The sequence below is a fragment of the Galleria mellonella genome, unplaced genomic scaffold (assembly GCF_026898425.1).
Source record: "Galleria mellonella isolate WM207_F2 unplaced genomic scaffold, CSIRO_AGI_GalMel_v1 utg65, whole genome shotgun sequence".
Taxonomy (NCBI): Eukaryota; Metazoa; Arthropoda; class Insecta; order Lepidoptera; family Pyralidae; genus Galleria; species Galleria mellonella.
Genome location: NW_026442138.1, coordinates 13,508,374 through 13,523,534, shown reverse-complemented (window position 1 = coordinate 13,523,534; position 15,161 = coordinate 13,508,374). Strand labels below are relative to the sequence as shown.

At 32.9% G+C, this 15,161-nt stretch overlaps 3 protein-coding genes across 4 annotated transcripts in view; 2 read left to right on the top strand and 1 right to left on the bottom strand.

Annotated features, from left to right (window-relative positions):
• LOC113510252 (hemicentin-2-like) overlaps positions 1-7,301 on the bottom strand; it is a 144,486-nt gene extending 137,185 nt beyond the window's left edge. Inside the window, exon 1 of one of the 2 annotated variants that reach the window (XM_052900504.1) lies at positions 7,133-7,301. The gene's annotated coding sequence lies outside the window, so the exon portion shown is untranslated. The remainder of the gene's footprint in view (positions 1-7,132) is intronic. The other variant, XM_052900503.1, reaches the window with a different exon arrangement.
• A 2,438-nt stretch (positions 7,302-9,739) lies between these two features.
• On the top strand, positions 9,740-13,036 carry LOC128201987 (dentin sialophosphoprotein-like). Its single transcript, XM_052900702.1, has 4 exons — positions 9,740-9,916; positions 10,804-10,862; positions 11,059-11,124; positions 11,555-13,036. The coding sequence occupies exons 1-4, from the start codon at positions 9,880-9,882 to the stop codon at positions 11,834-11,836; spliced, it is 444 nt and encodes a 147-aa protein (XP_052756662.1). The 5' UTR covers positions 9,740-9,879; the 3' UTR covers positions 11,837-13,036.
• LOC128201936 (uncharacterized) lies at positions 12,229-13,845 on the top strand. The gene has a single exon (XM_052900367.1). The coding sequence runs from the start codon at positions 12,229-12,231 to the stop codon at positions 13,843-13,845; it is 1,617 nt and encodes a 538-aa protein (XP_052756327.1).
• Positions 13,846-15,161: the final 1,316 nt, after the last annotated feature.

Sequence of the window (15,161 nt, the reverse complement as noted above, 5' to 3'; positions counted from 1 at the left end):
ACGGCGATTATAAAACAACGCTGTATAAAAACTGTTTAAATACATTTATTTTAAACTGTATTGACAAATAAAACATAGAAGCACCTATTGTGAATAAAAGTTAATGAAAAGTTAAGCAAGTTTTGTAAATATTATCTCAAAAATACTATCTGAATTAAATTAGTAATACGCGGAAATGTTAAACTATTTAAGAGCGTTCCTATTTTAGATTTTACCGACATAGCCTTCGGGATAAGCGAGTTGAAGTGGCAACGGGCTGGTTACGTAGCTCGAAGAACCGACAACTGCTGACGAAAAAAGGTTCGTGAGTGGCGATCTCGTACAGGCAAACGCAGTGTAGGACACCCTCCGCACTAGATGGAATGACGACCTCATGACCTTATGGCAGTCTGTGGGAAGGCTTATGTCCAGCAGTGGACAGATAATGGCTGAAACGATGATGATACAAAACGCGAGCTAGATTACTCGTTAGTTCGGAATACAATACGCGTCATACAAAAAGAATTTGTACAATGCCCATCCACGGCACTTAGTGAAAATCGGCGACAGCAAAGGAAGTATCGAATTGAACAGGTAATGCGTGTGTCCCCCACGCGCTCGTGTGACTCGCACGATCACGCTCCGATTAGACCAATAGATTTTGTCTAACGTCTCTGTATCTGGATTTAATTGGAAAAAAAAAACTATTTTCCCAATCTTTACAAATGTGTAAATGTATTGTATTGTAAACTATTAACTGTGCATACTTTAAATTGGGCACATTTATTTATTTATTGCAACTTAAAATGGCAAACAAGCTGACGGTCCACCTGATGGAAAGTAGTAACTGCCGCCTATAGACATGAGCAGTACCATGGACATAACAGAGTGAACTGTTTTGCCTATGATCCCCCCCCCCCCCCATACGTTGTTATTCCGTTGGACTAAGCTTCCTCTGTACGAGTACCTTGTAAGTTCACTGCCATGCAAACACAACTGCTTCACGGTAGAAACACGATTGACCACCAAGTCTCCTATAAAAGGAGTTTTGGCAATAGTGCCATGTTTGGCAGACGGGTTGGCAGCCGCAGTTAGTCTGGTGATGTTTTAAGTTTTTTGATTGGGTGAAAATGAAATGGTAACCCTACCTGCGCTATAGGTATAAGCTGGCGGGGCACCAGTGAGAGATGACAGTTGAAGATAAAAACAGGTCCAGATAGTTAGCCCATCGTAATGAATTCCAAATAAATTAATCACTATAGTTTCCAGGGGAAACCGCGTGGAGGTCGACCCGATAGGGTATATTTTGTTAGCAATCGGGCAGTTAAACCTCATTAGGAACAATCCCTTTCCCCCTAAGGGACGTGATTGCCCATCCCTTAAACATTAGTCCACTTAGTCGCTTTTTACAACACCCACGGGAGGGGGAAAGGGATTGTTAGTAATGGAGACTGAGAATCCTATTGCTAGCAATATACCCAACCAGGTCGACCTCCTCGCGGTCCTCCCTGGAAACTATCATAGTTAATTCCTGATGAATTCATCATGATGGGCTAACTGACCTGTTTTCATTCTCATCTATCACCCTTCACTGGTGCTCCGCCAGTTAGCGCTGGCGGGGTTACCATACCATTTTCACCCATAAAAAAAAAAGACACCCGCGGGAAAAAATGGATGGCCCATTCTATGCCGTCACGATATAGCAACCTATCTATCCCTGTAAAGGGCAAATGGTTTAAGTTTCCCATTCTAAAGAATCATCGACCACAAATTGAAATTGTTAGCAAGCGTTTATTTTATTTAAAATAAGGATAGTACGTCTTTATCTGTGGACCAACCAACTAGATACGAAGTAAATTTACATTTTTATATCCACACTACGTTCCCACCGTGGTTTTATATTGCAATAGAAAGTCGATTGACTCTATTATTTAGGATTTAAATAAATCAAAATAGTGTGTATTACTTTAAAATTCTTTGGAAATACTTTACCAGAGGGAGACTTTGTACAAAAGTCGATTGTTTGGGTACCACTGTCCCATTTGTGTTTCAACCGTGAAGCAGTTGTGTTTGCTTCACGGTTGAAATACAAATGGGACAAATGGTTTGTCAATTTTTTATTTATACAACTTAGAATGGCAAACAAGCTGACGCCTCACCTGATGGAAAGTGGTAACCGTCGCCTATAGACATGAGCAGTACCATGGACATAACAGAGTATTATCGTTATTTTACCAGAAGGAGACTTTGTTGCTTGGATACCTCTGTCCCATTCGTGTTTCTACCGTGAAGCAGTTGTGTTTGCATGGCTGTGTTCCGGTTTGAAGGGTGGGATATGGCGTGAATTTACTGGGTATAGAGGAATAACACCTGAGTCCTCAGGAATGGCAACGCATGGGGGGTATCATGGGCAAAATAGTATACTCTGTTATGTCCATGGTACTGCTCATGTCTATAGGCGACGGTTACCACTTTCCATTAGGTGGGCCGTCAGCTTGTTTGCCATTCTAAGTTGTATAATAAAAAAAAAATCAAATAAGAAATGCTGTTTGTTTAACTAGTACTAACTAAATGGTAACCCCGCCTGCGCTATCGGTATACACTGGCGGGGCACCAGTTAAGGATGACATGTGAGGTTGAAAGCAGGTCAGTTAGCTAATAGTGACACATTTCACAAGAATTACCCAAGATGATTTTCAGTGGGAACTACGTGGAGGTAGACCTGATAGAGTGTATTGCTAGCAATGGAACTGTTAGTTAATGGTAGAAAGATGACCAGCAGTGTCCCTCTTAAAACACCACCAAATCCTGATTGCAGTCGGAACCCCACCTGCTTATCATGGCAATTGCTGGCAAAGCCAATGAGGGGAGGCCTATGTTTAGCAGTGGACAAATAACGGCCGATTTAGTATGGAACTGTTTTTTTTATGGGTGAAAATGGTATGGTAACCCCGCCTGCGCTAACGGGATACGCTGGCGGAGCACCAGTGAAGGGTGATAGATGAGAATGAAAACAGGCCAGTTAGCCCATCATGATGAATTCATCAGGAATTAACCATGATAGTTTCCAGGGGGAACCGCGAGGAGGTCGACCTGGTTGGGTATATTGCTAGCAATGGGATTCTCAGTCTTCATTACTAACAATCCCTTCCCCTCCAAATGAAATTCATTAAATAGAAATTAGTAAATAATCATGATGGATTCACTAATATTAAACTATGATGGTTTACAAATTAAAACCTGATAAGGTACTAGCAGTCCCTACCCTATTAAAGGGGGAAGGGTTTGTTAGTAATATGGACTGACAGTCCCATTGCCAGCAATATACCCTGACAGGTCGATCTCCACGTAATCTCCCCTGGAAACCATCGTACTGAATTCCTGGTGTATTCATCACTATGGACTAATTGACCTGCCTTTATATCCTCACTTATCATCCCTCACTGGTGTCCCGCCAGCGTATATTGTTAGCGCAGGTGAAGTTACCATTGCATTATCAAACTACCTATAATTACTTCTCTCCATCCAAAGGTTACCTGGAAGAGATCGCTCTTAGTGATAAGGCCAACCATTGTTTTCTCACTGTAATTATTTCTTGTAATTTTTTGCATCTAATAAGAAGTTTCCTACTGTAATCTTTTGGAGGAAACAATAAAGAGTATCTATCTATCTATTTAAAAAAACCTACCAAACTCTGCTCGTAGTTAAACACGTCACTTGATATAATGTTTAGGCGTGATTGAACAACAAACATATAAACATCAAACAGTTTGAAACTCTATAGACTATGATATATGACTTATCAAATTATTAGACCGTATCATGTGCACCAATGAACCGCCTTTATTGGGTGATCGTTCCTGTCTAAAGTTGAGACGAATATGTCACAACAAAAGAAATTTGCCTATTCGCCTATCTAACACAATAGTTTTATTAAACTCATATCTAGTAGCTATTGTATACAAAATATTTTATTACAAATACTAGTTGTGAATAATAAAAATAATAATGTGTAGGGATAATATTTATATTATTACATGTATCACATCTGCCATATTTAGAACTAACAGAATTTTTCATCGTGCCTCCCACCAAATTGTTTATAAATTACTCCTCTCCATCCAAAGGTTGGCTGGAAGAGATCGCTCTTAGCGATAAGGTCGCCCATTGTTTTCTCATTGTGATTATTTCTTGTAATTGTTTATATTTATAATAAGTTTACTATTGTAATCTTTTGGAGGAAACAATAAAGGGTATCTATCTATCTATCTATAATAATTAATATTTTTTATTTAAGTAAACTTAATAATAATTAATAATCAATAGTGATTACTGAATAGTCATTTTTTATGAAACTTTAATTAAAGATAATAATAATGATGAATAATAAATAATAATAATTAATAGTTTCATTTTTGCTCCAGTAACACAATATAACGACTATTTTCTGCATAACTACGTCCTGTTTAAACAATATACAATAATTTGACCCTGAGTGAAGTGTTTTCGGTGAAATTGAGAGACACAAATTAAATGTATCCGCCATAAAATTCAATTAATAACAACTTCCGTTCAGTAAAAGCTTCAAAAGCGATCACTTTATAGCTACCCATGATCATAACTCTAATATATATATATATATATATATATATATATATATATATATATATATATTTATATATATATATATATATAAATTACAGACTTTATAATTTAAAAGAAAATATGTAATATGGACACGATTATATTAACTTATACTAGTTCAGTACGATTACCTATCAGTATATTTCTCTCCACTTATCTACATCTACATCCACACCAATATTATAAAAAGGAAAAATTTGTATTTTTATATGTATGTATGTTTGTAATGAATAAACTCAAAAACTACTTTGCCCATTTCAAAAATTCTTCCACCATTAGAAAGCTACTTTCACCTTAAGTAACATAAGCTATATTTATTGCTAGAAAAGATTAAGGATCCTTACTAAAACTTTAGTAACGTAACTCAAGGTGTAAAAAAATGCTATAAAATATCTTTCGTCGCATGCGCTGCAGAAACTATTGGTGATAGAACAAATGTATGTTCTGCAATATTAAAGAAAATATCAATAATTACAAAAAACTTCGCGATACTATATGTATAATATAATACTATATGTATAATAAATATAATACTATATGTCCAACTATTATCGTTATGTCACAATAATCACTTTTTTAAAATATTGTAAAAATGTCCACCGGTGCGAAGCCGGGACGGGCTAATCATATCATAAAATTATAATATTTATATACATGAAAACAGAAAAACTTAAAACCAAACCAAATAAATAAATTGTACTCGTAAATTCACCGTTACACTCGGTATTCCAATACCGAAGTATAATTGCATCTCAATGTTAAAAAAAAGGTCGACAATTACCTCTAACTACCCCCTTACGGATTAAAGTCGTACACATATTGTTTCATTTTATTTGTTTACTCAAGTTGAAAGTTGTTAAAGCGTCAAAAATAATAAACTATTTTAAATTAACCTCTTTTACTGTTAACTGTCCCAGATATGAATGTCACCTTTTAGTAATAAATTAGGATTGCATTCCACAAAAAAAAATTGAATTCAATTCTTTCAAAATGACTAAGAGAATAATGAAAAAAAACAGAAAAACTTAAAACCAAACCAAATAAATAAATTGTACTCGTAAATTCACCGTTACACTCGGTATTCCAATACCGAAGTATAATTGCATCTCAATGTTAAAAAAAAGGTCGACAATTACCTCTAACTACCCCCTTACGGATTAAAGTCGTACACATATTGTTTCATTTTATTTGTTTACTCAAGTTGAAAGTTGTTAAAGCGTCAAAAATAATAAACTATTTTAAATTAACCTCTTTTACTGTTAACTGTCCCAGATATGAATGTCACCTTTTAGTAATAAATTAGGATTGCATTCCACAAAAAAAAATTGAATTCAATTCTTTCAAAATGACTGGCATTTTGATTAAAAAACTAAATAAAAATGAAAAGACACTAAACCGATTTTGATAAAATTTCTATGACGTCAATCTGTAAATATATTTTTCAGACAAAAAAAATCCAAATCGGTTACGACTGATAGAGTTATGTACTTTAGACTTCGTATGCGTGGAATTTAGAATTTACCAGAGGGAGACTTTGTACAACAGTCGATCGCTTGGGTACCTCTGGCCCATTCGTGTTTCAATCGTGAAGCAATTATGTTTGCATGGCTGTGTTTCGGTTTGAAGGGTGAATTTACTGGGTACAGAGGAATAACATCTGAGTCCTCAGGAATGGCAACGCATGGGAGGTATCATGGGCGAAACTCTGTAATGTCCATGGTACTGCTCATGTCTATAGGCGACGGTTACCACTTTCCATCAGGTGGACCGTCAGCTTGTTTGCCATTCTAAGTAGTATAAATAAAAAAAAGAAAGGTAAATCAACAAACAAGATCGCTTCTAAAATATAATCAAATTTTTATTTATAAATAATATCTGTGTTGCCGCAACAAACATACAGACAGACAGACAGACAAAATTTTTAATTTTTGTCATGTATTGCTCTTATGTATGTATGTATGTCTCCCGTCTCCCATGTACAGACATCATCTAGACACAATTTTGTCGTATTCGTAAGATAATTGAAGTAAATATTTACTTAAACCCTTTTTTCTTTAATTGCCTTCTTGCTATTATAAAATATTAAAAATATAAATATATATATATATATATATATATACAAAACCATACCAAACCATATAAACAAATACCATACCTGTATTATTTAATAATAAAAATATAAGTCATATAAATAATTATTACTTAATTACATTTAAACGTATAATCGGATTTGAATTAAATTATATTTCACGAATAGGTCATAGCCATATCCATAATTCAATCGACATTAATTAAATTTTAGGTTTTTAAATTTAACATGCCTAATTATGGCGAAATATATGAACTTATACTAATTGTTAACATATATATATATATATTTACCATGTTTATATGCAAATAAATTCTCATTTATTTATATTATTTATTATAATTCAACGAGACAAATCTTTGTGTTAAAGCTTGTTTACACTTAAATACGAATATATTAGAAAATCAAACATTTCCTCACCGTTTCAAACAAACATCACTGATTTAATAACATAACACAATAAATCACAACATTGATAACACGTAATTCGAATGAATCGAATGAATCGATTAACATTAAAAACGATTATCGAATAAAACAAACACGATTCACAATATCCAGTCGGTCGTGTAGTGAAGCGAGCGCGCGCGCCGCGGCGCACATTTGAACTACGGATTCTTCTAATTTACGATTTTACGCGCCCGCGACACGCGTTTACTATAAATAAATTGCATGCCCGTGTATTTCCAGTCGCACTGTCATAGCCTCAACGCGGACTCGAAGCTAAACCCTAGAGAGAGATGATATGTGAGGATAAAGCAGGTCAGTTGGCCCATCATAACGAATTCAACAGTAATTAATTATGGTAATTTCTAGATATTGCTAGCAATGGAACAGTTAGACCCCACTGACATATCCCCAACACGGACTCGAATCTGAATACTGTAGTATTACGCAAAATATAGCCCACTCTTAGAATTTTTTTTGTTTATGGATGAAAATGAAATAGTGACCCCACCTTCGGTATCAGTATATACGGTCAGGGTACCAGTGAGAGATGATATGTGAGGATAAAGCAGATTCGTTGGCTAATCACAACGAACTCAACAGTAATTAATCACAGCAATTTCTAGATATTGCTAGCAATGGAACAGTTAGGCCCCACTGTCATATCTCTAACACGGACTCGAAGGTGAATCCTGCAACATAACGCAAGATAAGGGATTTATTTTGCTTTTACTATTTTTTATGGGTGAAAATGAAATAGTATATATACTGTATATGCCGTACATACTGACGGAGTACCAGTGAGTGATGATATGTGTGGATAAAGCAGACCAACTGGTCCATCACGACGAATTCAACGATAATTAATCACTAGGATTTCCAGATCCTGCTAGCAATGGGACAGTTCATATCCAGGAAAAAAAGAGATTATTGGTAAGAGGGATTAGCAATTTTATTGCTAGCAATATCCCCTTATCAGGTCGATTTCCACGCAGTTCCCCCTGGCAATCATTGTAATAATAATAATAAACTTTTAATGGATGATAATGGAATGGTAACCCCACCCGCGCTATCGGTATACACTGACGGGGCACCAGTGAGAGATGATAGGTGAGGATGAAGCAGGTCAGTTAGCCCACCGTGATGAATCTAACAATAAATCAATCACGATGAATTTCAAGGGGAACCACGAGGAGGTCGACCTGACAAGGTATATTGCTAGTAACGGGACTGGTAGTCCGCATTACTAACAATCCCTTCCCCCCCACTGAATTATTATTGGATTCGTTACGATAAACCATCTTCACCTATCATCCCTAATTAGTTTCATCCCGCCAGTGTATACCGACAGCGCAAGAGGGGTTACCATTTTTTAATCGTCCCTTAAAAATTCAGTATTGCACCCTTAAATATTTTGCCCTAGCTTTCATATTAGGTCAGTGTTTCCCAACCTTTCTCGTGCCATGCCCCACTTGAACATTTCTAAAATTTTTATGTCCCCATACATAATTTTTCCGACAAAGTTGACTTGACGACTCTAATCGCCCAGTTGACATTTTAGTAATATCAAACGAAATTATACCTAATAAATATTTCCAGCATCTTTTTTAATTTACTTTATTTGTTAAATTTGGCACCGATATCCACTCGTAGCATTGTATTTAAATGGCCCGAAGCAAGAGGGTTAAAATCGCTTCGAGTCCATTTTTTAATTGTCCCTCCCCCCCCCCCCTTTCCATAATTGGCCCCCTGTGAGGCGTGGGCCCCACGTTGGGAAACATCGTATTAGGTTAATCTAATATAAAAGACAGATGTACAAGTTTTCATCTATAAAAATATGTGTCGAAAGAGATCAAAATACATTGGACCGTCTAGCTCAAAATTTTGAGTTAAGACAATCTTCTAACTTGACTCCATCTATTAAATATGTACGCATCTTTTATCTTATCATGTATTTTTGACCTGACTCCAAATAATAAACTAATATGTGAGAGTGGCGCCCTCTGGTGTCAGAGTTTATAAGCCACTCTTTGTTGTAGACAGAGGTTCTGACGTAGCTTACTGGACGACAGCTTAATTGGATAGTGCAATTACGGGAAATACAGAGGTATAACGCCATAGTCTTTAGGAATGGCATTGTATCGGATATACGTACCATAGGAATCATAGTATGTTATGTGATATCCACGGTACTGTTCATGACAATGACGATTATGTGTATACAAGTTGCATATATATATATATATATATATATATATATATATGCTACAGACTCCTTATTGTTAGTATAACGTTTTACCAAAAAATTGGCATGGACGCTATTTGGTCACCTTATTGTAATTCGGCGTATTTTTTAGTTCCGCGGTTTGTCGCACAACATTTGGAGGGCGATACTGTGCGCCGTATATCGGCGCATCGTATATACAACTTTTTTTCCATATATTACTCCGCGAATGCCACTACCGTATATTATAATTTTCAAGTTTTTATCTGTCTAAATTCATTATTTAATTGCTTCCGTTAGTAAAGCGTATATGGGAACGTATGACAAGGAGTAGAGACGGAGGGGGAGGGGGTAGCTGTCTTAATTCGCGCGTTGTAATGTTTATTTATTTAAGAGCGGTGTGGCATATGGTCATTTAGCGTCCTTTATGAGAGGACGCTGCAAAGGTTATATACGTGAGTTTAGTGAATATCAGGAGTGAATATTGGAAACGAAAATGAAAAGGAGTATGAGAATTTTACAATTATTGAAAGGTAAGTACCTAATATTTATATTAGTAAGTATACTTTATGTTAGAAGATTAAAAGAAATTTTAAGGACATAATCTTACGTCCTTACCTACATACTAATACATATAATTTAGTTATCTTAAACATACAATAAAATCAAGACAGTTGTAGTAGTCGATTCGTCGTTATAAATCGCACGACCTCATCATGGTCATTGTTATTGATGTAGATAGATTTTTTAATAGAAATGACTTCAAAAGTTATTACAAACACTGTCCACTGTGGCCGTGGTATTCCACTCATTTTGTTTTAAATAAGACATGTTGTGTTTGTGACACAAAAATTACAAAAGATCTTGATTCGATTCCAAATCATTTTGTTTTATCTATGAATCGTGATGATATACTAAAGCTGTGTAATAGTTCTTTCTTTTGGTGTAATATTTGTCAATATGCAATTTACGATCACTACCCGGAAGACGAATGTTTTTGTACTTAAAAAGGTTACCTAACATATTTTATTTATAATCGCACAGAAATAATAGACATTCTTAGTATATTAAATATACTTTTGTGTTATTTAGTTATGTACTATTGCCTAATTTGATTTCGACGGTTACCACTTTCCATCTGCGTGGGATGGTGGGCTATCAGCTTGTTTGCCGTTCTAAGTTGTATAAAAAATTATCTTTTTTATTTTTAAAATAATGATTTCTATAAAAAAAAATACCTTAATTTTAAAACTAAGATTAATTTTTTTAACAAAATCTTTTTATTTTAGCCAATTGTTTTACACAATGTTATAACAATAAAAATCATGCAAAGATATATTAATATTACCACCATTTATAAAAAAAGAGATTATAGTTACCTATAAATCTATTAGATAAGTGGATTATTTATTATTTTCAGATTCCTGTCAAAAAACTGAAACATCAGTGAATTTATCATCAGATTCAACAAATAATGAGGTAATTATCTTTTTTCCTTTATACTATAGTTACCTATAGTATGGTGGGGTTCTTTATGGAAATAATTCAGTAAATTATTGCCAACCATCATTAATTTTAAACTGGTTACCTATCTATTCACATACAGCAATAACAAAATTTAAAACGCAGCAGATAGGTTATTTTTTTATTAAACCACATCGTCTTTTTGTTATAGGAAATGTCTGACTCAAGTAATTACAATTCGGGAACAGATTCCAACTACACTCCGTCAGCACATGACGTAAGGAGACAATTTTTTTTTTATTTGAATTTTTAATACTTTCCATTTAGATTTTTCTATATTTTGTTATATCAGTCCTAATTCATTTAAGAAATATGTATAATCTAAATATAAAATTATTTTTTTAATTTTTCATACTAATTTTATTTATGTGAAAAACTCAACAAATGCTTTCTTATTTCGACTACATTTATAGAAGTATATTGTTCAATGTCATCAGTATTATCAGTACTGTACATTGTTCTATAAACCATGTATAATTATTTTATCATTTGTTCTTTTATAAAAGAAAAAATGTTCAATGTTAAATACTTTATTCTTATATTAAAAAATATCATTGAATTCTACTTTGTATTATGTTTCTCAAAAACATCATAATGATTAAATACATTAAATTTATGTATTAAAAATTAAAATGTATTTTTTGCAGACTAGCTCTGATGAATCATTCCTACAAGAGAACATGAACTGTCCCGTCATATTAGAAAGAAACATCCAAGAATCAACAAAAGACGTAGATAGTACTAGTCGTCATATTAGTAATAAAAATAATATTTCTTGCGGCGAAATAATTTCCATTGAGAGCTCTTCATGCAATAAAAATTATCCTTCGAAACAAGATGTAGTTATACACCTTAATAATAATGTTCTTGGAGACAGTAATAAAAATGAGATAGTAATACCTAATATGAAAATCCCTCAAAAAAAGTAATCCGTAATAAAGACTTTTGTTTTTACTGCGAAACTTTAGTTCTAAATTTTGCGAGACATTTACTAAGAAACCATGCTCTTGAAACAGAAGTACAAAAAATATTATCAGTACCTAAAAAAAGTATAACAAGAAAAAAACTTATTACGGAACTAAGAAAAAAAGGAAATTTTATACAAAATTCTGTCGAAGTGACGAAGCCCATGAGAAAACATAAATATACTAATTATTTACCTTGCACTAATTGCTTAGGATTTTATTCAAGAAATCTTTTATGGAAACATAATAAGAAGTGCACTGGAAAAAATACTAAAAATGTGCAATCAGAAGCACAAAATTTGTTAATAAAACATTTGAAAATCGATGAAAAACTTAAAGAAACCGTATTCCCCAGAATGAGACCTGATAAGATATCGTTTGTTGCTAAATCAGATTTGCTCATTTGTGCATTTGGGTCACAATATATGAAAAATCATAGAGAAATGCATTTTGTGAATGTAATTTCTAGAAAAATGAGAGAACTAGCTAAATTGTTAATTGAAATAAGAAAAAAAGATCAATCGGTGAAAGATTTATTAGGTGCACTTAATCCGAAATATTATGATCTTATAGTGTCAGCTACAAAGGTTGTAGGTAAATATGACTCGGAAAAAGATAGATTTGATTCGCCTACATTTGCAATGAATATTTCTACTAGCATAAAGCAGTGCTGCAATATAGCATTTATGCTTGCATTAAAAAAACAAGGGCCATACATGGAAGTAAACACTGCTGAAATAGAAGCGGGCCTCAAAACTTTGATACACCTTATAGATTCTAATTGGAAATATGATGTTTCAAGTCAGGCTGCGTCCGATCTAAACAAAAAAAAGTGGAATAAAGTTACCATAATACCTTTAGCAAATGATTTAAAAATTTTAAAAAAATTTCTTAACAAACACGCTGAAGAAGCTGCCAATAAAATTAAAGAAGGTTCTTATCACCTTGGGGTATACATACAATTATTAGAGACAATATATTGCAGAGTTTTGCTACTGAATCGGCGCAGACCTGGGGAACTTCAAAGAATTACGCTACATGATTACTTGGAAAATGACCTAAATACTTCTGAAAAATATGAAGAATTCGATCGAACGCTAAGTGCATCTGAGCGAGTTTTAGTAAAAACATTTAAACGAGTTGTTGTTAGAGGCAAACGAGGACGTGAGGTTCCCGTGTTATTTAGTAAAGAAGTTCAAGGTGATATAAAACTTCTGCTTACAATAAGGGACAAATTTGTTTCTACAACAAATAAATTACTGTTTGGGAACCCAGGATTTGAGAACTCGATATATGGGTATAAAGTTTTGGAAAGGTACTCGAGATTATCTGGAGCAAAAAATCCGAAAGCAATTTCTTCCACAAGACTGAGAAAACATTTAGCGACGCTATCACAAATATTTAGTATGTCTGAAAATGATCTGGAACAATTAGCTACGTTCATGGGGCATACTAATGAAGTTCATAAGAAATCGTATAGATTGCCAGATGATGTGTATCAAACTGCTAAAATTTCAAAACTTCTAATACTTATGGAAGATGGAAAAGCAGATGCTTATAGAGGGAAAGGTTTAGATGGAATAGATTTAGATCTAAATGAAGAATTGCAGGAAGAAGAAAAAATTGTAAATGATGATATTTTAGATTTCGATTTACCCACACCACAATTGTCAGTTGAAAATTCTTGTGTACAACCTGGAATTTGGATTGAAAATAAAATATCTGAACCTAATCACCAGGTGATGACAATAACAGATAAAAGAATTGAAAAAGGGAAAAAGAGAAACTTAGTACCCTGGTCTATGGAACAAAAGAAAGTTGTTACCAAATTTTTCAAGAGCCATATACAAAATAAAAAACCTCCCAGAAAATTAGAATGCGAAAATTTAAAAGGACAATACCCAGAACTGTTACAAAATAAAGACTGGCTCAAAATTAAAGTTTTTATTCAAAATATTTATTCTAAAAAATAGGATAATTATCATTACATTGGTTTATTTGAAGCAAACTTACTCCAAAAACTTGCTTATCTTTTAATATGACTCTTTATTTAAAATATACATATATTAATATAATTAAGATGTGCGTGTTAGTGTTCAATCTAAGTAATATTATTTATATTAAGCTTACAGATTTATTAATATTGCTGACGTTAGTTATTTTACTATAGATTTAACAATAATGTGATTTTTGTTAAAAAATTTGTTAGTTAATGTTATTATAAGAGGTCTTGTTTGTTTTTATAACATTTTTTTATAAGTTTACAGATTGTACTGATTTTCTTACAAAGATAAAACAAATATTTGATTGTAATTATAAATTCTTTTATATAATTAAAAGTGTTTATTTGCTTTGTTCTGAATAATGATTTTATTTCATAGGATTAGAATTGTGCCGATTTTGTTAGGTAAATAAAATAATAAAGTGCTTCGATTTAAAAATGTTGATGCTTAATATTACTGTAAGAAATTTTATTTGTATTCATTACATTCATTTAACAGAGTTTAGTACTGATTTTCTTAGACAATTTATAAAAGAATACGACTTAAATAAAGAAATACTTTTGTTTAATGTTATTATGAGAAATCTTATTTACTTTGTTATCAATAATTTTATTTAATAGATATCTGTACTAATTTTCTAAATAAAACAAGAATATGTTTTTAGAAAAAAAGTCTTTTAATTAATGTACACCTTGCATGTATGTAAATTTAAAAAGTATATGGAAGTACGTAAAATACCGTATGATTTCCATTATAAAGAGACGCATAAAGCTAGTTAAATACAATACATAACATATGAAATATACGGTGCGCCATATAGTGTCTGTCTTAAAAGGACGCATTTAAATTTACACAAAATATTATAAGTATACGAATATACTCGTACTGAGTGCTGCATGATCTGCGAGACGAATGGACGCATGAAGTTTGCATGACATACAAACTATATACGGAATATACAAATGTGCCATATGATTCCCGCTATGAACGGACTCCGGAACGTCGGCTAGAAATATTGAAAATTGAATATTGATATCTGTTATTTAAAAGAAATATAATTATGGGTACTGATTTTAGCACGAAATAAAGTAATAATATTCACTTTCAAAACAATTGTAATTTTACTGAAAGTGGGGGATGCAATTATATATATATATTTTTTTTTTATTAATAATAATTATTAATAATTTTAGTATTGTCTAATTTTGTTTCGTTTACTTATATTTTAATTATGAATTATTTTAACTGTTTCTTTGCCTTAAATAAATAAATAAACATTAGTCTTT

What these genes read in the sequence shown, in the direction of transcription:
- LOC128201987 (XM_052900702.1), top strand. Translation starts at nt 9,880, where the DNA reads ATGAAAAGGAGTATGAGAATTTTACAATTATTGAAAG. An exon ending in AATTTTACAATTATTGAAAG is followed by an intron (nt 9,917 to 10,803) that starts GTAAGTACCTAA and finishes TATTATTTTCAG; the next exon opens with ATTCCTGTCAAAAAACTGAA. An exon ending in CAGATTCAACAAATAATGAG is followed by an intron (nt 10,863 to 11,058) that starts GTAATTATCTTT and finishes TTTTTGTTATAG; the next exon opens with GAAATGTCTGACTCAAGTAA.
- LOC128201936 (XM_052900367.1), top strand. Translation starts at nt 12,229, where the DNA reads ATGAGACCTGATAAGATATCGTTTGTTGCTAAATCAGATTTGCTCATT.